The 23,739-nt window shown below is 34.5% G+C and overlaps 1 protein-coding gene across 2 annotated transcripts in view; it reads right to left on the reverse strand.

Annotated features, from left to right (window-relative positions):
• Positions 1-4,408: 4,408 nt before the first annotated feature.
• Hcfc2 (host cell factor C2) overlaps positions 4,409-23,739 on the reverse strand; it is a 42,101-nt gene continuing 22,770 nt past the window's right edge. The window contains exons 10-16 of one of the 2 annotated variants that reach the window (XM_077799323.1): positions 22,838-23,012; positions 20,139-20,342; positions 19,281-19,354; positions 17,226-17,363; positions 13,761-13,946; positions 12,877-13,162; positions 4,409-4,572 (exon numbers count right to left, since the gene is read on the reverse strand). In XM_077799323.1, coding sequence (XP_077655449.1) covers positions 4,424-4,572; positions 12,877-13,162; positions 13,761-13,946; positions 17,226-17,363; positions 19,281-19,354; positions 20,139-20,342; positions 22,838-23,012 — 1,212 coding nt within the window. In that variant the 3' untranslated portion in view covers positions 4,409-4,423. Of the gene's footprint in view, positions 4,573-6,498; positions 9,178-12,876; positions 13,163-13,760; positions 13,947-17,225; positions 17,364-19,280; positions 19,355-20,138; positions 20,343-22,837; positions 23,013-23,739 lie in introns of those variants that run through there. The other variant, XM_077799324.1, reaches the window with a different exon arrangement.

The raw sequence follows: 23,739 nt of genomic DNA on the forward strand, positions 1-23,739 counted from the left end.
TTCAGAGTACATCTGTATGAAAGACATTACTGAACCCGCTAGGCAAAGACAAGCATAATAGAAAATGCCTCCCAGCCCAGTTCTGTACACCAAGGAGACTCATTCTTGCATATACGACCTCCATTGTTAGATAAGAAACCAGATCCAGCCAGGTGTGGTGACACAAGCCTGTAGTCCCAACTACTTGGAAGGCTGAGGCAAGAGGATCATTTGAGCTCAGAAGTATGGGGACAGCCTGAGCAACAGAGCAAGGCTCCATCTCAAAAATTTTTTTTCTCCAAATGACAGAGCCATTCCTTACTTTGGAGGAAGAATACATCTTTAAAAATTGGTTTCCTTGAGCAGGTGTGGTGGCACACACCCATAATCCTAGCAACTTGGGAGACCTGCAAGTTCAGAGCCAGCCTCAGTAATTTAGCAAGACCCAGTCTCAAAATGAAAAAGATTGGGATGTGCCCCTGGGTTAAATCCGGGGGGGGGGGGGGGGCTCTGTGTATTCCAATTTGCAAGTATTAGTCTCCCACCATAAAAGTGCTACTCTTGCAGGAGAGAACTACAATCCTGTTATTCTGAACATACTATAAAGGACCACATTTCCTGCTGATATGAAGAGCAAACTAAAGTTTTAATCTACACTTCATTTTTCCCTTTTTATTGGTGTATTATAATTATGCATATCTAGACTTCATTTTTTTTTGAGAGAGAGAGAATTTTTTTAATATTTATTTTTTAGTTATCGGCAGGCACAACATCTTTCTTTGTATGTGGTGCTGAGGATCGAACCCGGGCCGCACGCATGCCAGGTAAGCGCGCTACCTCTTGAGCCACATCCCCAGCCCCTAGACTTCATTTCTAATGGTAAAACAGCCTAGGTATCACAACTCCTCATTTAAAAAACCCCAAATGCTGAATAACATAGTTTAATTGTATAAAATATTTTTAAACATACCTTTAAGTTGATATGAAAACAAGAAATACACATACAGAACTCTAAAAGTGTAGTGAAAATAGGACTGCTGTGAAGTAAGCCAGTACCACAGCTTGCTTTGTCCCTAGAGTTCTCTTGAACTCTGCAGACACTGAACTGGTAGCTGTAGTGGGGTCTGGCCATAGGCTTACCTAGTATTAGTAGTAGGTTTTGGGGGTGGGGTTTGTTTCTTGTTTTGTTTTTGGGGACTGAACCCAGGGATGCTTTACCACATTCCCAGCCTTTTTATTTGTTTGTTTTTAATTTTGAGACAGAGCCTCACTAAATTACTTGGGGCCTCAAATTTTAGATACTCCCAAATTAGCCTTGTGATCTGCTGGGTTTATAGGTGTGTGCCACCATGCCTGCCTAGGCTAGATGGTTAATTGGGCCAGCACAGAGAAGGTGGCAGCAAGAAATGTTCCTATCTAAATTTTGATCTAAATCACAGGTCCTTTAAGTTTGTTACCTGAAATTATAAAGCTGATCATTTCATTTGGTCTCATTTATTTATCTTAAATAAATTTAAGAGAAAATTTATTTTCTCTTAATAAATTTTTCTCTTAAATTTATTAAGAGAAAATAAATCTCTTAAGGATCTCAATTTCAGTCCATGGTTCAAATTTTTTTTTCCCTTTTATACTTCTGAGGACTAAACCCAGAACCTCATAAATGCAAGGCAGATGCTCTACCACTGAACTACATCAAGCTTTCAAATCATTTGCCAAGGAAAATAAATTTTAAGATATCACATACTCAAGGGAAAGTGGCACCATGAATAAACGACAAAATACAACAGAATCATCCACAAAGACTCAATATTGGTATTAACAGCAAACAATGATGTTGAAAAAAAAACAAAAGATCACACATAAAGTGAAATTTGTAAACAAAAAAAATTAACAGTAATTGAAAATAAAAAGCAAAGGGCAAATAAAATGAAAAAAGAAGGGAGGGAGAGGACCAAACCAAAAAAATTTATGATGAAGACCTAGAAATAAATCCAACTGTGTAATCATAATAGACATGAATGGACTCAATTATCCAGTTAAAAAGACATTCTTTGGCGTTATCTTTAAGGCATATCTCCCGCAAACTCAAAATATAAGGCCAAAGAAAGACCTAAGATATATTAAAGACTGACTAAAATATTGCCATATAATGAGCAACAAAAAAGGCAAAGGCAGTAAACATTAATAGTGGCAGTCACTACATAATTATAGTTTCACCACAAAGAAGGCAGAATGATCCTGTTAATATACATCCAACAATAAAGCCCAGAGAAAAAGCAAGCAAACACTATGAACTTCAAGAAAACTTGAAAAATTCGCCATCAAGAGGAAAATTTAAAGCTTCAGTAAAGAAATCTGGTACAAGATAAATCAGTGTAGAGAAGATCTGTACAGCTTAACAAGTTTAGTCTAATTGATATTTAAAGGACATTATGTGCAACTACTGGGGAACATACATTCTTTTTCCAGTTCATGTGGAATATATAAGAAAATGACTACAATGTAGAACAGAAAGCTAGTCAGAAAAAAATCTCACAGGTCATATTCTCTGGCACAATGATAAACACAAATTAAAATTAAAAGTCTAAAATAAAATATTGGCAAATTGTGTCCAGCAATGTATTAGAGTACACATACATATATGACCTGTTTGGGTTTATATTAAGTCAACTATCATAACTTTAAAGAAGAAAATCACTAAAAATTAGATGTAGGGAAAAAACATTAAAATTCAACATCCAGGATGGGGTTATAACTCAGTGGTAGATTACTTGCCTAGCATATGTGAGGCACTGGGTTCGATTCTCAGCACCACATATAAATAAAATAAAGGTCCATGGACAACTTTATAAACTTTTTAAAAAATTCAATATCCATTCATAATTAAAACTATTAGCAAACAGAAATAGAAGAAAACTCCTTAATTTGATAAAGGCCACTTATGGAAAAAATATTAAACAGTGCAATGTCCAAAACATTAAGACAATGTTCACTTTCAGTTCTTTTCAACATTATGCTGCAGATCCTAGCCAATGCAGAAATAAAAGAAATCCTTTAAAAGTATAAATATCAGGAAGAAAACTGCCATTATGTGCAGAACACATAAATAACTCAAAATATCTAGGTATTTTATTAGAACATAAGTTTAGCAAAATTGCTGAATCTAAAATCAATACATAGCAACATTTCTATACTCTGCAACAATCAGAATAGGAAGTATAATTTTAAAATCCAATATACCATAGTACATAAAAAATAAACTCCTAAAAGAAATCGTAAGACAAGACATAAAGGCCTTTATGGAGAACATTGTTGTTTATTGAGAGACATTAAAGAAGACCTAATAAATGGAGAGATACACAACTGTTTCTGACTGGGAAGACACATTGAAAAGATGTATATTTTCTCCAAGTTGATCAATATATTCAATGCAACCATGAAAGAAAACATGTGAATTGGGAGAAAATATGTGTAACACATTTAACTGACAAGAAACTGGGATTCAAAATATATAAAATCATGAATCTATGTGGGGTGGGGGAGAGCCACAACCTAACAGAAAAAGGGGCAAAAAACAGGAATAAGTGTTTCACAGAAGAGGACCTGAATATGAAAAGTCAATTTCATTAGTGATTAGGGAAATGCAAAGTAAACCCACAGTAGGATACCATGTAGCCATCCAATTAGCAAACACTAAAGACAATCAAGACCATGTGTTTGCTGAGCTGTGAAGCCCTGGGAAACCTGAACCATTGCCATGGGAGTGAAAACTAGTACAAATACTTTAGCCACTCAGCATGACCAAGTAAAGCTGACTCTGTTAGAGCAGCAGTTCTCCAATGTTTGGTCTTAAGCATCTTTACATTCTAAAAAATCATCAAGGAGCCAGGCGCAGTGGCACTTGCCTATAATCCCAGAAGGTTGGGTGGCTGAGGCAGGAGGATCTCAAGTTCAAAGCCAGCCTCAGCACAAAGTGAGGCACTACACAACTTAGTGAGACCCCAGCTCTACATAAAATACAAAATAGGGTTGGGGATGTGGCTCAGTGGTCGAGTGCCCTTGAGTTCAATCCCCTGACCCAAAAAAACAAAAACAAAAATATTATCAAGGAACTCAAAAAGCTGTTGTTCATATGGGTTCTATCTATTAATATTTGCCACATAAGAAGTTTAAATGAAGACTTTTAAAAACACAAAATAAACAAATATATACTTGATCAGCTATCAAAGCAGTGATTTTATCAAACATCTGGAAAATTTTTGATAACTTGGTGAGAAATGAAAGTGAAAAGGACAAATAATTTATTAATATTACATGAAAGTAGCTTTGTCCTCAGAGGCCCTCTGAAAGGGTCTCAGGGACCCTAGGGGTCCCTGGACCACCCTTTGAAAAAACCATCCAAAAGCAATTCTTGCACATGTGCACAGGAGACAGGTACAAGAAGTTATTCATTCTTCAAATATTTATTGAGCATGTGCCCTGTACCAGGCATTGTTCCAGACACTGAGAAAACAGTACAGAACAAAACAGACATGACCCCAGGCCACACAGAACTTACATTGTAATCGGGCAGAATGTTCACAGCAGCATTGTCTATAATAGTAAAAATTTCAAATCTTCAGAAATAGAAGAGCAGATAAATTGTGAAATAGTCATTGTGGCTATACAGCAGTGAAAACATGAAATAGTTACATGCAATAAACATGGATGGAAGTCTCAAAAAATGCTAGAAAAAAGTCACAGAAGAATACATACAGCATGAATCCATTTACATACAAGCTCAAAAACAGGTAAATCTAAACAACATTTTATTAGGAATACATACATAGATGATAGAGCCACAAATAAAAACATGAGAATTATCAACCAAAAATAACAGAAGAACATTTACCTCATGTGGTGCGAATGGAGGGAGGACAAATGAGTAGGTAGCTGAGAATGTGCACATTCTTAAGCTGGAAGTTGATACATGTGTGATCATTTTATCTTTAAACCATACATACACGGTTGAATACTTTAGTGTTATTTCACAACATTTTTTAAGGAAAAAAGTTACAAGATCATTCAATACATATTTTCATCAGCAAAGATGAAATATCTGATACTTCGGTCCTTGCTTTGCTATGCAATCAACCAATAACAATTATAGAAAAGTAATTGATAATATGAAAAAAGAAACAGGATAGATTTTTATTTACAGAACTTAACTAGATTCCCACAAGTTCAAAATCCAATGAGATCACAGTACTGCAGTGTTGCTCTTCCAAGTTGCCTCAATCACTGGCGTGTCTCTGGCTAACTGATCTTTGTTCACTTGGTATAATTAATCATATTTATTATATCATTATGTAAAATAAAGCAGATAATGAAATGATAGGTGATGCAAATGCCAAAATAAATTGCCTTCTCTGGACTCTCAAAAGTACAAATTTCCTCTGGCACATTCTCATAATAATGCATGCATGTGGTAAGTATTACAACAATATGGAATGCATATGGCAGTATTGACTTCCTCCAGAAGCATTAAAAACAGATTCCTTGCTGGTCACATAAATGCTGGTCACATAAATGGGCTGGGGATATAGATCAGCTGGTAGAGTGCTTGCCTCGAATGCATAAGGCCCTGGGTTCAATCCCCAGCACCACCACAAAAAAAAAAAAAAAAAAAAAAAAGCCAATAGTTTTGCAATTGTTTCTGTGCCAAGATCATCACTGTTGGTGCCATTTTGCAGACCTTTAAGATATGATTTCTCCTTATTTAAGGGATTAGCTACAAACTAGTATTTAATTCAGAAATTCTAAAAAAGTAAATAGATCTTGAAACATTTAATCCATCCCCCATACCCAAGTAGGGCAAGCAAACATAATCTTGGTTTAAGGAGTTGTATGAGGGAGAGACTAAGTCCCAGAGAAAGTGGCCAGCCTAAGTAGGGAAGTAGAAAGTGCATTCTCCAGGCCTACACTCCCTAGCTGGGTTGAACACAGGGCTGCCAATCACCAGAAAGTTTCAGGCATAGATATAGCTATTTTAAAAGAAAAAAAAAAAAAAAAAAACCTCCTCTGCAGCCAAAAGACCTAGAATCATATTGAAGCTGGAATGGATAATGCCATGGGGGGGGGGGGGTGCTAAACTGCAAATGGTAGTAGAATGGATTTGGCTGAAGTAGCTAGATCTTCAGAACTGCTCAGACACTCTAACCTGATGTCTTTGTTTTACTGGATAGTATTATGCCTGAAGCTTCTTGTCCTCTTCCTACTATGAAAGAGAAAATGCTTAAATTCTTAGATTCTACTCTGTTTCCTCAAATAAAGGACGAATGGGTAATTCTCTTGGTTGGAGATGGACATTTGTTGGACCACAATTTCCTAATGGACAGAGTTGCTGCTCTGAAATGAAAGGTAGTTGCTGCTACCTCTCATTTTGAACCTGTATGTACTCAAATACAAAAGACTCTTCTTGTGCCTTCCTCAATTTTTTATATATATATATATATATATATATATATGTATGTGTGTGTATGTATATATATAAGCTGTAGAGGGACACAATATTTTATTTATTTATCTTTTTATGTGGTGCTGAGAATAGAACCCAGGGCCTCACATGTGCTAGGCAAGCACTCTACCACTGAGCCACAACCCCAATCCTTGCCTTCCTCATGCTTAGGAATGATACAGCCTTTCACTTCTTGTCTCTAGGTGGTAAGAACATAAGAGAGTGGGTCCACTTCTGTTTTAGCTTCCATATCACTATGCTACCAATTCCTACATTCTGTACTTTTATCTTAGGAGGTTATATGTAAACACCTAACATCTCCAGAAACACTTTTGTTTTGTTTTGTTTTGTTTTGGTGGTGTTGGGGATTGAACCCAGGGCCTTATGCATGCAAGGCAAGCACTCTACCAACTGAATTATATCCCCAGTCCTCCAGAAACTTTTTAAAGGACTATTGAACCAGCAAAGTAAACTCAGCATATAAGGAATACTCCTGTTAAGCCCTTCTAGCCTCATACCTATGACTCCCTAGCCTTCTCTCTATCCAAGAACATGGGCTTCACAATCCTGAATTTGATTTGAGGCACTAGCAGAAGTAGCAGTCAGATTTTAAATTTGACAACCTTTAAGTAGCAGCCCCTTACTCAATTTATCTTATATATAATAAAATAATCTCATGCTCAGTTTCAGATGATCCTTGCTGAGATTAATAGGCCCATAAGAGGACACTGTCTTAATTTAGTTCTATAGAGGGCAGGATAGAAGAAAATTGACACTGAGAAGAAATGGAAATCTATTTGAACAAGAAAGTTGCATCCTAAGCTTTTTATAGCCTTTTCTTTGTTCAGTCTATAGAATTTATTGTTTCACTCCCAGAATGTTATAGTTTATGTTTTCCCAGGCATGATTAAAATAAGTCTTGCTCTGGAGTACAAAAATATATAGGCATATTGTGAACTGAGCTGCTATAAACATTGATGTGGCTGCATTACTACAGTATGCTGATTTTAAGTCCTTTGGGTATAGACCAAGGAGAGGGATAACTGGGTCAAATGGTGATTCCATTCCAAGTTTTCCAAAGAATCTCCATACTACTTTCCAGGTTGGTTGCACCAATTTGCAGTCTCACCAATAATGTATGTGTGTGCCTTTCCCCCACATCCTTGCCAATATTTATTGTTGTCTATATTCTTGATAACTGCCATTCTGACTGGCGTGAGATGATTTGCATTTCTCTAATTACTAGAGATGCTGAACATTTTTTCCCATATTTGTTCATCGAAAGTATATCTTCTTCTGAGAAGTGTCTGTTTAGCTCCTTAGCCCATTTATTGATTGGATTGTTGCTTTTTTGGTGTTAAGTTTTCTGAGTTCTTTCTATATCCTGGAGATTAGTGCCCTATCTGACATGTGTGCACATATGGTGCAACGCTACATCATGTACAACCAGAGAAATGAAAAGTTGTGCTGTAATTGTGTAAAATGAATCAAAATGCATTCTGCTGCCATATATACCTAATTAAAATAAATTAATTAATTTAAAATATATATGTATATAGGCATAGATGCTCTCAATGGTAACTGGGAGGCTTGGAAGGGAGGAAAGCCAATGTCATCTTGTTTTCCTGAGAATAACATCCTTTTGTCCTATAAGCTTAAGATGACAACAGGGACCTGACTTGAGATAACAAAATCTGAAGCAGTTGTTAACCTTGTGTGTATGTATCCTCCACCAGGTCCCTGTGCTTAAATAGGTAGTTTTGTCTTGTGCCAGAAAAGACTTTTGACTTTTGACAGATTTTTTTTAACTCATTTTGATCATACAGTATGAAAAATAAAAATCTACCAATGTCTATAGTCTCATTAAATGCTAAGGTCTCTTCAGATCAAAGACCTCCTCTTAAGATCTCTATTAAATTCTTTATTTATCCCAGAATTTCTCTTGGGAGTCTAAGAGTAGGATAGGTAAGACAAGGCTGAAAAGTCTGAATTTCTTTTAGAGACTCACCTGCTAAATTTCTTTCCTTTCAAAGTTTCTTTCCCATTTTGACCCTGACTTGAGAGTGGGAAGTGAGAATATGGAGAGGCATAAAGGTAACAATTTTCTTTACTCATTCATTAAAATATTTAGTACCAGCTAAGTGGCCAAAGGAAAGAGATAGAAACACCTAGTCCCTGCCTTAAAAACCTATCATCTAGGGCTGGGGTTGTACCTCAGTGGCAGAGTGCTTGCCTAGCACGTGTGAGGCACTGAGTTTGATCCTCAGCATCACATTAAAAATAAACAAAATAAAGGTATTGTGTCCATATATAAGTAAATGTATGAAAAAAAAGACCTACCATATAGCAGAGGGAGGGAGACAATGATAATAAAGGCACAGTTTTTAAATGCTACGACAAAGGACAGTGGAGCACAAAAAAAGGCAGTTAAATCTACCAGGAGGTGGAGTGTGTTGAAGGCTTCCTCGGGCTGGCAAGGCATGCAGACAGGTGGCCAAGGAAACGTGGATGAAGACAGGAGGAGGTGCATAAAAGACAGAATGTGGCATCATAGCTGTGGAAAATGGAAGTGCCAAGGAGTGCTCAGATGACAAGATTAAGTAGGAAGAAAGAGATCACTAGATTTGGAAATGGGAGATTATTCCCGACCTTTGCCAGAACCATCTCAGTAGGGTAGCAGGTCAGAAGCCTGCTGCTGTGAACTAAAAAGTGTGAAAAGCAAAAAAAAAAAAAAAAAAAAAAAAAAAAAAAGAGTAAACAGGTAAAACAAGGTTAGGCTATTTTTTGCAACGATTAACTTTTTTTTAACTTCCAAGCCTATTAGTTAAGCTACAATTAGGATCAAATAGATTTTATGTTTCTATTAAAAAATGACTCCCAACCACAGTTCACTAACTTAAAAACAAACTTTTAGACACAGTCCATCTTAATTTAGAGACTGCCTATATTAAGTCAAAGGCGTGACATAAACATTTCTAAAGATCTACTCTGCCAACATTCATTTTTCTTTCATGTATTTTAAAAATAAATAACATTTGTAAGTGTTTATAGTAGAAAAGGTGCTTTATTTTACATACCATTGGTACATGATACATAAAACTGCCTAAATCAGTTTTAAATACAACAGTTACACCTTAAGTGGTCAAAGACCAGGTCTACTTTGCAACTACTTCATTTGTGATCTGAAGACTTCAATACTAATAGTTATTAAATACTAATAATCTCTTCATATCCAATGATCCAAATGGTGTTCATAAGTGCTGTTATTTTTTAAAATAAAAGTATCTTTAGCTATAGACCATATCTCTAATCAGAACGAATCTTTTCTAATCTATAAGACTTTGAAATAATGAATCAACAATTTCACTCTCCCATAGATAATTATATTTGTGCAACTGAGTTATGGGGCAGAGGTACATAATACATGCGATTAGATTATTTCAATTTTTTAATGCAGATAAAATTGAGTTTATATATACCCTATTTCTGGTTAAATTGCCAAAATAGTTTACTAAACTAAAGTCAATACAATATTTTAGAAAACATAATTGTAAGAGCATGCAACATCAAAAATATTGATACTTATGGGAACCAAAGTTGCAGAGTACAGAAAGAGGACTGTGACACAAAAGCTCATTACATCTGAGTTGTTTACCCAACTGGGAAGCGTAAAGAAAGTAATTTCATCTTATGAAAACATATCTGCCAGGGATGGGGATGTGGCTCAGTGTTTGCCTGGCATGTGTGAGGCCCTAGGTTCCATCCCCAGCATTGAAGGTTTAAAAAAAAAAGCAAAGAAAGAAAAATATCTGCATGATACAGCCACTGTTATACAAAGGGATCTTCACTTAGAAAAATGTGCAAATCACAAGAAGCTAAATGTACTCCTCTCATTATTTGCCCAATTTATTCTTTTCATGAACATACAGCTATCTCTTATTAACTGTTAATATTAAAAGCCATTAGAGATTTTCTAATGGCATCTTTCAGTCACCAATCCCTTATCAGAAAGATAAACTTGACTGGTGCTCAGTATACTAATGTCAAATTAAAAAAAACAAACAAAACTGGGCTAATTCTCAAAATAAAAAGATTCATTATTTTAACAAATCCCTTGGTATGAAAAGGCTGCCCTTCCTTCTAAGAAGTAAGTCATATGTTAGAACCACAGGTTTGTATTCACCTCCTGGTCTAACACAATAGAGGCATTTCAGCAAAGTAAAGAAAATTAAATACCAAGTTGATATTAACATGTACACTTAAAGCAAATATTCTACTATTTGCTTTAAATCAACTTATTCCTTGTCATTAAGAGAAGCATTTCAAGATGGAAATTGTTAATGCAAATAATAATGGGTTAAAAGCCAAAGTTTTTCTAATAAAGCAAATAGATAATTAAAATAATTGGGTTTAAGACATATACTTACTATTAAACTTTCCATTCTTATTATTTTTATAACTAAGCACACACACATACACAACAAATCCTAGCACTTAATATGTGCAAAATTGCTTACCATTTATTTTCATTTTAACTTTGGTTAAGTATTTCTTTAGCCTATATCAGACATGTTATGGAAGCTATACAATGATTACAAACATGATAATGAGGTAAGTTAAAATTCTACTAGTGCAAAAAGCAAATATATGCCAAAAGCAAAGCATATGAATTAAACAAATGCAGAATGAAGCTCTCGCCAAGGAAACTGCTGGGACAACAAACCAGAGAAGCTCCTTGTAAACATTATAAAGTACACATTTAAAGAATCAGGATTCATATAGCCACAAAAAAAAGGTATTCTAACAACACTATAGTAGTGCATTTATTTTATCTTTAGAGTTCAGAAACCACTCATTATGTGTCTAACAATTTGCATATTTTCTTCAAAAGAAACTTAGTGAGACACATTAATTACAAATACTGTAGTATAAAAATCCCAGTTCTTTACAAAAATTATATATTAAAATATTCTATACACTTTAAATTAGTAACTGGAACACGCATATATATCAATTCTGCACAATTAAATCTATCTTTGCTGGGGATATTATACACAAAGTGTGAGGACATTGCTACTCAGTCAACCTAAACTGGCATAAGGTTATGTGGTAGTAAAAAGATAGACCGGTGCCCTTACAGTTATTGTAGCTCTTAGTGAGAAATATCTTTTCTGCAATTATTGCTCTGTATATATTCATTCCAGATTTGAATAGGCAGTGGAACCATGAAATTCCTAAAATATTTAAAACAAGTTACCTGTAGCAGAGTGTTCATAATGTTCATCTGCATCTTTAAGGTTGTAAAGAACCTGAGTTAGCTGTCTAATGCTTATATTTTCATTGTAAAAAAGTTTATACAATTTTGAGGTAAAAATGATGCAAAAATAAAACATCTAGAGCATTTACAAAAATCTTACAAACGTTTAAAACACTATTTCAAAACTTGTGTCCCATTAAGGTGCTTCTTTCTTCTGCAGTAGGAGGACATACACTTTAATTTTGAATTTTAAATTATGAAGCTTTTAATTTCAGAAAAAGCAAAGGTAAAACCATTAAGACACATGAACATGTTCAATGTTCAGGGACATACTCTACATCTGATGAAAATACAAAATTTTAGTGCTGAAAGGGGCCTTGAAGGCAAATTCTTTTAATTCTCTCATCTGTAATTAAGGGCCAGCTAAATTAAGTGCTTTAACCAAATGTATATTCAAATACATTGGCCTGGTATGAATCAAGAATACCCATTATTTTTTTTTAATCTTACCATGATTTTGAAAAATAGAAATTCAAAAGCAGTTTCTGAACTTGCCTTTCTCTCTCTTTAAAATTTTTTAAGCTCTGTGCTAACTATGATTAAAAGAATCAAATGACTACTAACATTAGTATCACAAATATTATCCATAGAAGATAGCTGTTGGAGGATCACCGCTCATAGACAATAAAGTTAGAGGAAGTATTCAATGATAGGTCATTTACAATGCAGCGAACACTTACTAAGTAAGACAGTGAAGTGTACACCAGTCAGTTACTAGAATCATCTCAATAATTCTAGGATGACTGAGTTACATAGCCTTTAAAAAAGGTATTGGGGTATTAAAGCCTTCTAACTTTTATCTTAATTTTACTATTTTTCTTTGTAAAAGAGCTATATGTGTAAGGAAGAATCCATATACTAATTTTCAGAGAGTCTTTGCTTCTTTTCTATTTTTATTTGGATCTAGAATTGAGCAAATACATTTTAAGAACAACTTACAAACTCAAATTCATAACTGCTAGAAATACAGTCTTTTAAATGACAAATCTTCATAACCAGTTACTAATAAATAATTATCATCACAACAGCTTCAGTTTAAAAAAAAAGAAAAAAATTCAATTTAAAGATGCTTTTTTATTGTTACCTTGAAGCCATCGAACTTGTGTAGCTGGTCCATATCCCTTTTCATTCTTTGCTGATATCCTGAACACAATGGCAGGCCTGGATGTATAATCAATATGTGCATTTGCAAGTTGCCCAGCAGTTACTATACATGATGTTTTAAGACCACAATAAATCCTCATGAACACAAGCTGGCTTGGATTATCTTGTATCTGTGCTGTGCGGATAGCCAAGTAGGCTGAATATTCCAAAATATTTCCAGAAGGTGAAGTTGGAGGCTCCCAGGAAAGGTGGATACCTTCAACATTCTAAAAAAAAAAAAAAAGAGTGGGGGGGGAGCAGGTAAAGGTTCTCAAGTTTTCTCTTTTAGTATTTATTATGTTAAGTCTATCTTTAGAACACAAAATGCTTCTTTTTGCTAAAGTAATTGCATTAGATGTTAGGTCTCATATTGCTGACTTTTGAAAAACTACCTTAGTGGGATCTACAATGTTTAATTCATGCCCACTTTTAACAAATATAACAAGCTTTAAATATCTGCCTGTTATACCCTAAAAAGAGGATTTTTCTCTAATGCAGATCTTTTCTTCCCTAAGGAAGAGAATGACTTACAATAAAATACAATCCAATTTCATATGTTCTATTAAAATTCTCCAGCATGAACTTTGGGATACATAACAAAGCAGATTTCCCTGCTTCTCTATGATTTGGATGTTTATAATTCTGCTTGAGATTTTGGTAATTAAAATACCATGAGTGATTAGCAAAGAATATTTTTTAAACTTTTAATCCACCTCTTTTAGATATCTCTGATTTCATTAGATCCTAGCAAAAATTTCTAAAGAGTTTACTTAATATAAGAAGTTTCAAATAATATCACCAACAAGTCTTGACTTGACATCTTACCTTTGAAATTCTGACTGCTGAAGGGGCTCCAGGAAAACCAGGAATACAAGTTTTAAATTCACTGATTTTGCTGAAAGGGCCTATTCCACAACCATTGATTGCAGCAACCCTAAATCTGTATCCAGTGCCTGGAACAAGATCTTGTTTCTTAAGTAAACTGTAGTCAGGTACATCTGCATTTCCTACCTAAAATGTAATATATACAAAAGAAAAAAAAAAAACAAGCAACAATTGATTTATTATTTAAATTTTTTAATTATTTAATCTTCACTGAACAATAAAACTCTTAAAGTTCCAATTCACATTTATTTCTCTCACTCTAAGCAATAAACCTTCTAATACAGAAGCAACTAATAAGCCCATTAATCAGTGATTATTAATCAGAATAAGTATTTTTCCAGTAAGGGTATTCTGCACATAAAATGTATGAAGGTAGAAAAAAAAATTACCAACCATTTTATAAAAACAAAGTAACAATTATCCTACCTCCATGCAAATTTAATTTGGAGCAGAATCTCAGGTTTACTGTTTAATAATAGTCTTCCCAAGAACAATACCCTTAGAGCCAGGCACACACCTGTAATCCCAGTGGCTCCAGATGTTAGAGGCAGGAGGATCACAAGTTCAAAGCCAGCCTCAGCAAAAAGCGAGGCACTAAAAGCAACTGGGTGAGAACCTGTCTCTAAATAAAATACAAAATAGGGCTGGGAGGCTGGGGTTGTGGCTCAGTGTTAGAGCACTTGCCTAGCATGCGTGAGGCACTGGGTTCAATACCCAGCACCACATAAAAATAAACAAATAAAGTTATTGTGTCCATCCACAACTAAAAAATATTAAGAAAAAAAAACAGGGTTGGGCATGTGGCTCAGTGGTTGAATGCCCCTGAGTTCAATCCCCAGTACCAAAAATAAAGAACAACACTCTTAGAGACAGGCAAGCAAGTTTGATAGAAAAGGAGAGATCAACACAGAGTATAGTGAATTTTAAAAATTTATATCCAGGACACTGAATAAATGTTAAATAATTAGATTACATATTCTAAGAAGTTAAATCTTAACATTTATTACTTTCAACTTTTATACATTATCCTTAAACCCTCACAATCTCCCTGTGGGCCAGGGCTGCCAATGTATCATAGATGAGGAAGCTGAGTCTCAAGAGGTTAAATAAGTGACCTGCCCTAGTTCATACTGCTGAGTGCTGGAGCTAGTGAGTCAAAACCAAGTTCCTGGCTCTAAATTTTATGTTATTTCACTTATTTTCTTTCTTTTTTTTTATACCAGTGATTGAATTTAGGGGCGCTCAATCACTGAACTACTTCCCCAGCCCTTTTTTTATTTTTTGAGACAGGGCCTCAGTAAGTTGCTGAGGCTGGCTTTGAACTTGTGATCTTCCTGCCTCAGTCTCCTGAGCTGCCAGGATTACAGATGTGTGTCACCATGCCTCACTATGCTCTTTACTTCTTTTAGGAAAAATCAAGCAGCTAATCGGCCCTTATATGGATATATCCTTATATATAACAGTCAACTGCAGCCAGAAATTTCATTAAGCATAATACTAACAAATTATTAACCAGAATTTATTCTTGTCAATATTGGAAAAATTCATTGTGAAAAAGAGGGACATCAAGAGTAATATTAGAGAAATTCAAATATAAGTAATATATATAGTAAATGATATACAAGTTGGGTATCACTTGTATGTGATACAAGTGATCATATACTTGGATTTTGGATGGGTATCCCTCATCCAAAATTCTTGGTACAAGAAGCATTTGAGGGGGGGGTGGGGCTGGGGTTATAGCTCAGCGGTAGAGTGCTTGTTTCACGCATGTGAGGCACTGGGTTCGATCCTCAGCACCACATAAAAATAAATAAAATAAAATAAAGATATTGTATCCATCTTAAAAAAAAAAAAAGGAAGCATTTCAGATCTCAGGGTTTTTTTTAGGTTCTGGAATATCAGCATACACATGAGATTTCTTAGGGATAAGACCTAAGCTAAACACAAAATTTATTTATGTTTCATGTATACTGTTGGGAGTTGCCCTGGCTCCAGAGACTAACTTCCCCATTCCCCAAGAAGAGCCGTCCAATGGTGAGCCCTGCTGGCTCACCTGATCCAATCAAAAAGCACCCCATGCCAACTGTCAAACCACCTCTGGCTCTATAAATATGCAGAGCTGTTCCCCAATAAATGGGCGTTTGCTCTGTTCGTCGACAAGCCTTGTTCGTTCTTTCATATACCTTATACAAATCACCTAAAGATAAGTTAGTATGCCTTCATTTTTATTGTGGCTTGTCACATGAGGAAAGATATGGATTATTCCACTTATGGCAGCATGTTGACACTCAAAAAAGTTCTGGCTTTTAAGCATTTAGGATTTCGGATTTTTAAACTTACTATCTCCTTTTGGGAAGATCTAAAAATTTAAAGTAAATATCTATTTCCTTGACAATCCCCTCTCAGAAATTCTCCATCTAAAAAAAAATTAGTCCAACACTCTTTAGAACTGTTATCTATTTAATTAATTCTTAGAAGGTTAATAATGTTTCAATTAATGTATCTATAAGGGGGTCAGACTCAATGGAAAAGCATTCAATAGCATATTGGGGCTTTTACACTTTTTAAAATGTAAAATCAGGAACAAAAAAAAATCAATAAGATTCTTTTTTTGTGTGTGTGTGTGTGTATGTGTGTGTGTGCATGTGGTACTGGGGACTGGACCCAGGGCCTTGTTCATGTGAAGCAAGCACTCTACCAACTGAGCTATATCCCCAGCCCTCTCTCTTTTTTTTTTTTTTTAAAGACTGAACCCAGGAGTGCTTTACAACTGAGCAATAACCCCTGTCCTTTTTATTTTTTCTTTTGAGACAGCATCTCACTAAATTGTTTAGGCTGACCTCAAACTTGCAAACCTCCTGCCTCAGCCTCCTGAATCAATGGGACAACATTCCATTCTCTAAACATAGAGAGTAACAAAATGGGAGACATTTCAAAATAATCCTCATTTTTTAGCTGGCCAGAATAGATTTTTTATGATGTGAAGTCCAGCTTAGTGATAAAGAGTTTTTAAATGACATGTTTGCTATATATTCTATTAAAAGAGCCTTAATAAACTGGGCATGGTGGCACATGCCTGTAATCCCAGTAGCTCAGGAGGTTGAGACAGAAGGATTGTGAGTTCAAAGCCAGCCTCAGCAAAAGTGAGGCACTAAGCAACTCAGTGAGACCCTGACTCTAAATAAAATACAAAATTGAGCTGGGGATATGGCTCAGTAGTTGAGTGCCCCTGAGTTCAATCCGCAGTACCAAAAAAAAAAAAAAGAAAAGAAAAGAAAAAAAAGAGCCTTAACAAAGAATACAAGATGACTAAGTATACACAACACTAAATTATAGTGACATGAATAAGATTCATAAAAATAATCTCACTCTCAAGGTTTATAAGAAAATATATCAAGTTACCTTGGAGATGTTTTGCTTCCCTTTTGGCAGCAAATAAAACTGGTTCACCAAAGCTGTATTATTTTTAAAAATTCCCACATCACACCACTGTCGTTCTCCTGCTTTCACTGTGGCCACTGGATTTGAAGGAGACTCTTTCTAATGTTAGAGAAAGAAAGATTTATGAAGATTCTTACTGAGCATATAAGAAAGTTCAAGATTTAATAAATCCATGCAGTGATCTACAAATACAAGTAGGTATATGGGTAAACACCACAACATTAATAGCTTATAAGTAAATAAAGTCTTAACAGATTAGGTCAACTGACAGTGAAAAGGGGACACCAATTAAAACACAGGAGTGACAGGCATTCTCAAACTCAGTAGCTCTGTACTATCAACCTGGCTAGAGTTAGCATGCTTCACAATCAGTGACATGTTAAAATTCCAGCTGTTTTATACAACATTGTCATTTCAGAGACCCTCTCCGAAAAATGTAATCCCGCTAGTGAAACATTACACTTTGCTCCAAGGGGAGCAAATAAAGAAAAATTCATTCCAAGCTGGCTTTTTACTAGATTCAAAACAACTAGCAAAAATTCAGTGATCTTTGCACTTGAAATACCTGTGATTCTCCAAACCTAAAAGGAGAAAAAATGTTCAAAACTAAAATGCGATTTGAATACATTTTAGTATACACTACAGAGAAGGAGATTTAACAGTTTTAAATGTTTTACCCTGCTTTAAAAACAAATAAATTTCCTCTACCTTAAGCTACTTTTAGTGGTAAGTGAATTATACTTATCCCTGGAACTAACCTTTTTAAGCCATCTTCTTATAAATGAGACACTGTTTCCAGAAGCTCAAAACAAATGTGCACTTCAGTTATTTATTTCTGTCTTAAATATATAACAGCAGAGGTACATGCTTATCATTCACATTTTTTGTTATTTAGGCTATCACACATGACAAAGTGAACTAACTAGAAGAATCTTTAAGGTTAGAGAAAAAAGGAATAGCTTTAAACTTGTCTTCATTTTTTAAAGTTGTAAAAATTCTCTTCAACAACTTTATAAAACAACTGGCTCCAGCTGAAATAACCAGTACAATTCTGGCTGATGCATTGCAAAACAGATTCAAAAGAAGAAAGTTCATTTTAACAATCCTTTCTTGAAAAGAATCTAAGAACACTAGGACTTAACATTCTGGAAATATGAAAGCTGATTAAGGTAAATATATGGTCGCAATCCAAAAATTTGAAAGCAAATGAAAACTACACACAATTCTTAGAAGATTCCAAAAGGTAAATCTTATTTAAAACAACAACAACAACAACAAAAAAACCTCTTGCTGACAACAATAAAGCTGAAATGACTCATCATAAAAAAACTAAAAAATATATATGCATATATGTATTATCCTTATATACATATCTAATTAAGACAACCTTGGTGTATTTGTGAGGCACTTTCCTAGAATTTTAAGTTTGGTGCCATGCAGATTAACTTTGGCCTTTGCCAGGGATTACTGGGTTGTCCTACGTGTATGTCAATCCAACACTGCAGTATTCTATTGTGCTCCTAGAAATATAGCCAAGTACTTTTTGTTCCATAACATACCTATCGTTAAACCATTAATGTAATTTACATATCACACCACATATACATATGTGTGTAAACACACACGTATTTCTGATTTAAAAAGTAATGTTTCTTTACAGAAAAATATAGAAAGCATAAAGAGAAGAAAGTAAAAATAATCCGTGGTGGCCCCACAAATAGAATCTTGTAGCATTTTAGTGTGCATGTGTGTAGGTACATGTGAGAGTGTGAACTTATGTATTATGTGTGTTTTTTATTAAAATTGAGACCACAGCATATGTATTATCATTTTAGCAAGCTTTTTCCATTAAACATTAGGAACATTATCCTATTCAACAACTTATTTCTAAATTTATTATCAATTCATTACTAAGACATAAGGACCTTTTCATGAATTTACTTAGAAGTTGCTCAGCATTTAAAAAGCAACAATAATCATTTGAAAACATGCATTGTCACCAAGTAATTTACTTACAGCAAATGGCATGGGTACAGCATGCATCTCTACTCGGCTAATCTTAGTTGCAGGCAGAGCACATGTTTCATCAACTAAAAATTAAACAATTAATCAATTAAGATTTATATAATTACTTGGACACATGAAAATATAATTTATAAGTAGGCATAATTTATAATTTATACCATAGGACTGTACAGTTAAAAATGGTAAAGATGGTAAATTTTGTTATGTGTATTTTTCAATTTTAAAAACTGGGGAAAAAAGGAGAGGGAGAAAATCATGGTAATTAGAAATATGAACTCTTTTTTATTTATTTTTGTAAAATTTTAGTTGTAGATGGACACAATACTTTTATTTTATTTATTTATTTTATGTGATGCTGAGGAGCGAACCCAGTGCTTCATACATGTGAGGCAAGTGCTCTACCATTAAGCTACAACCCCAGCCCAGAAATATGAACTTGCATTCAAATTAATTCATATAGTTCATTCTTACGAGTTTGATAACTAGCTGGAACTCCATAGAATGTATACCAAAGATAAATAAGAATAAGAATTTATAAAATTAGAAATTAATCAAGCTGGAAGAACTGTTAATCCATGTTCTACAACTAATTTTTTATATGGAAAAAGGCTTGCTGGATTTAATCACAGTAGGGAAAATATATTCTGATTATATCTCAGTGTGTGTTGATCTAAATATTTTATGTAAGGCAGCAAAGATTATTTTATATAACATACTTAACTGAAATGCTTTATCTGCTTACATGATTCAATTCAAGATGAAATGCAATTCTCATTTAAGACAAAGAAATCTGATGAATTTATATACATTAAATGGTTCAAAATACAGTATGTGAAACACATTTCAAACCTTCAGATTTGGTACTGAATGTTGTTAGTGAAGTTTCATCTTTAACAACTGCCCCATTTGTACTGGATGATTCAGTTTTAATGGTCTGCTGGGTTACCATAGTTTGTGCGCTGGAAACAGTACTGGACACCGAAGTTTCAGGGGTTACTGTTCTTAAGTCCAGGCAACTACTTAGTACACCTACATTTGCTGAAGTGTGAGGACCTAAGTTTAAAGAGAAAAGATCTATTATTAGTACAGTACCTGGAAATAACTATGTCATACTGTTTTTATCATGTTTTCTGGTACTTTCAATTTTAAAATCATAAACATGAGCCTGCAAATGGCATCAGTATGTTTTGGCCGTAAGGCATAAAATGCATTCTATCTATAGTGGATGTTCAACTTCATAGCTTCCTCTTCCAATCTAAACACTAAACCACTGTTCTTGAACTCCCTATTAAACCATAGATCAAATGGTTTTGCCTCTTGTGTTATAAAAAAATTCAAGTCATCAGGCATGGATTCCATCAATTTATTGTCTTCTCCTGCATCAAACTAGAAATGGTGCCCATCCTCCCTGACTTCTCTGTCTTCCCTCATATCTTGGGACCTTTGTTCATCAATCATTCCTGTCTTTTCAGGACTTTTAGATTCTTCTTTAGATTTTAGTTCTCATTACATAAACATCATTAAGTCTCTCAAGCAAGCAAACCCACATCTTCCTTCACCCAGAGTCCCCTCCTGTTTTTATTTCCCCTCACTAGTTTTCTTCAGAGCAATTTCCATATCCTTGATCTTCCTAAATTTTGGTTTCTAGCATACTACTCTAATGAAACGGTTTTGGCAAATGTCAATGATTGCTATGGAATACTTTTCAGTATTCATTTACTTGATCTTTCTGTAGTGTTAACAATGCTGAACATATATTCGTTTGAAAATATATTTCTATGGCTCATTCATTCATTCTACAATACTAAAGGTCTGTAATCTATCAGACATTGTGCTTATTTGCAAAGCAGGCAGGATTCATGCCCCATGAGCTCTCTCATATGATAGAGACATTCATACACAAAAAGGCACAAACTGTGATGTCTGAAGAAAAGGCACATACCAGTATTTTGTCTTTTCCTACCCCTCTAAGCACCCCAGCTTCTCAACCTCTTCAGTTAGTTTTTCTTCTTCAAATGATGCCTTATATTCTCATGTTGCTCAGCTGCCTTTTCCCCCTCCCTTTGCATATTTTCCCTGTGCTTTAAAAACCATCATGAATCATTCACTTCCCAAATATATATGTTCCAGGCACTGTACCAGTGGCTGGGAATCTAATAGTGAACAAGTTAACAAGGTCCTTGCTCTTGTGGAACTTATATTTTAGATACTTTTTAAACTTCTAAATGTATATTTCCAGCTGAGGACTCTCTCTTAGACTCCAAATCTAAGTATACAATTTCCCATTTAAAATCTTCACCAATATATTTCTCGTGTTCCTCAAAGACAGTTGAACCTTTCCCCAAATCTGTTCTTGCTCTGATACTTTCTACCTTGACAAAGAGAAGCATTATCCATTCTGATGTTCGACTTTATATTCAACTCACTTTTATTTGTCATATCCACTCACTTGTCAATTTTAATAAACACAACTTTCTAAAAGTCTTTTCAATGATATATTTTCCCTACTCCATCCCATATACTGCTTTAGTCTCTATGTACCTCCCAGTTCTGACAGAACCCTACCGAATCTCCTAACCATTTCCTACCTATTTCTTCCTTATGGTAAGATTAGAAAGCTTATTTAAAAATGAAATATATTCCTCCTTCACTTTCTGAAACACTCTTCAGCAGCTACTCTAAACTGCAGAGAAAAAGTCAACTGGGGAGTCTATGACACATATGAGTATAAACAATGTGCCAGGCACTGTCGCACAACAAATCTGGTTTCACCGCTTGCCAAAAATTAAACTATTTAAACTTATCCAAATTACAGGAAATTATCTTCCTTGAATATCTTTATCTAACATAGACCTATAAAGATAAACAGAGATAAAAGGAATATTCATCTTGTTAAATTTGAGTAAGTGAAGAATAATTAGATTTATATCAGCTTTCAAGTTTTTTTTTTTACAAATTAAAAAATAATCACATTTCTATGTGAGAGATATATCAGAATGAGATTTATAAAATAATTTCAGGTACTGAAATCAGAAGAAATGCTTAATGTAAATGGCATCAGCATATGCAAATAAAATTATCACCAAGTTATAAGCTCTCATGAATGCAATGGGCTAATCAATAGTTCTTATAACTGAGCTAACTTTCTGAGGATAATCCAGTTATTTGCCAAACAAATATTTACTAAGTGACTACTATATTTACCAAGCACAGATCTAGGTGCTGGAGAAATACAAGTGAACAAAATGGACAAAATCCCTGCCTAAAATAAATAATTTCAGGGCTAAGAAAATAAAATAAGTAAAGGAATAATGACACTGAACACTAACATCAAATGTTATCCAAGAACTTTCATATACCCATAACAAGTCATTACTATTCAGGTAAGGGCCTAGTTGGTATTCTGACCTTACTCTAACTAGGTGCAATATGGTAAATATTTTGAGGAAAATTGTTTAAACCACATAACATTTACTTTTTCAATGACTCTAAAACTCCCTACCATATTATAAAAAGGTTTAGTTTTATTCAAAATGTCAACTTTATACCTTCATTTTTCCTTAGCATATCCACCATACAACTATTATGATTAGAAGCATTAGATGCCAAAGAAGAATATAAAATGGCATTAGAATCTGTTGCTTTGAAATCTTGTTTGTTTTTCATTGCAGTTCCTCTCATGGCTGAATGCTCCACTTTTGTACTGTTTACTGTGTCACTGATCTACAAGAAATAAAATAGTTTACTGTAGCAAGCAATGTTCAATGAACAGAAATACATGTAAAAAAACAAGCAAATTAATTTACAAGAAAATGATTTTGAAAAGATGTTTATCAAAATATAAAACATTTTAAAACTATATTATTAATTTCTATATAGACTTATTCTCTAAATTTTTAAGAAAATAATTTATTTTCACTTAATCTCCATCTCAAAAGATTAGTTTTTGATTTTGTTTTCGTGGCAATGGGGACTGAATTCAGGGCACTCTCAATACTGAGCTTCACATCTCCAGCCCTTTTTCTTCTTTAAGACAGAGTCTCCTAAAGTTGCTGAGGCTAACCTTGAACTTGCAATCCACTTGCCTCAGAGTAGCTAGGATTGCAGGCATGCACCACTGTGCCCAGCAACAGACCATTTTTGAAGGGGAAATGAAGGGAGATTTGATTGATTGATTGAGTGCTTGATTGCTTGCTTGTCAGGGGCACTCAACCACTGAGCCAAACCTCCAGTCCTATTTTTTTGTATTTTATTTAGAGACAGGGTCTCACTGAGTTGCTAAGCGCCTTGCCATTGCTGAGGCTAGTTTTGAACTCACAATCCTCCTAACTCAGCCTCCTGGGCCAGATTACATACACGTGCCATTGAGCCTGGCAAGGAAGGATATATTTTAAGGGAAAATTTTTATTTATTTATTTACTGAGACAGGGTTTCACTATGTAAGGCTGGC

Source organism: Urocitellus parryii, chromosome 5, assembly GCF_045843805.1.
Source record: "Urocitellus parryii isolate mUroPar1 chromosome 5, mUroPar1.hap1, whole genome shotgun sequence".
In the NCBI taxonomy this organism is placed as follows: Eukaryota; Metazoa; Chordata; class Mammalia; order Rodentia; family Sciuridae; genus Urocitellus; species Urocitellus parryii.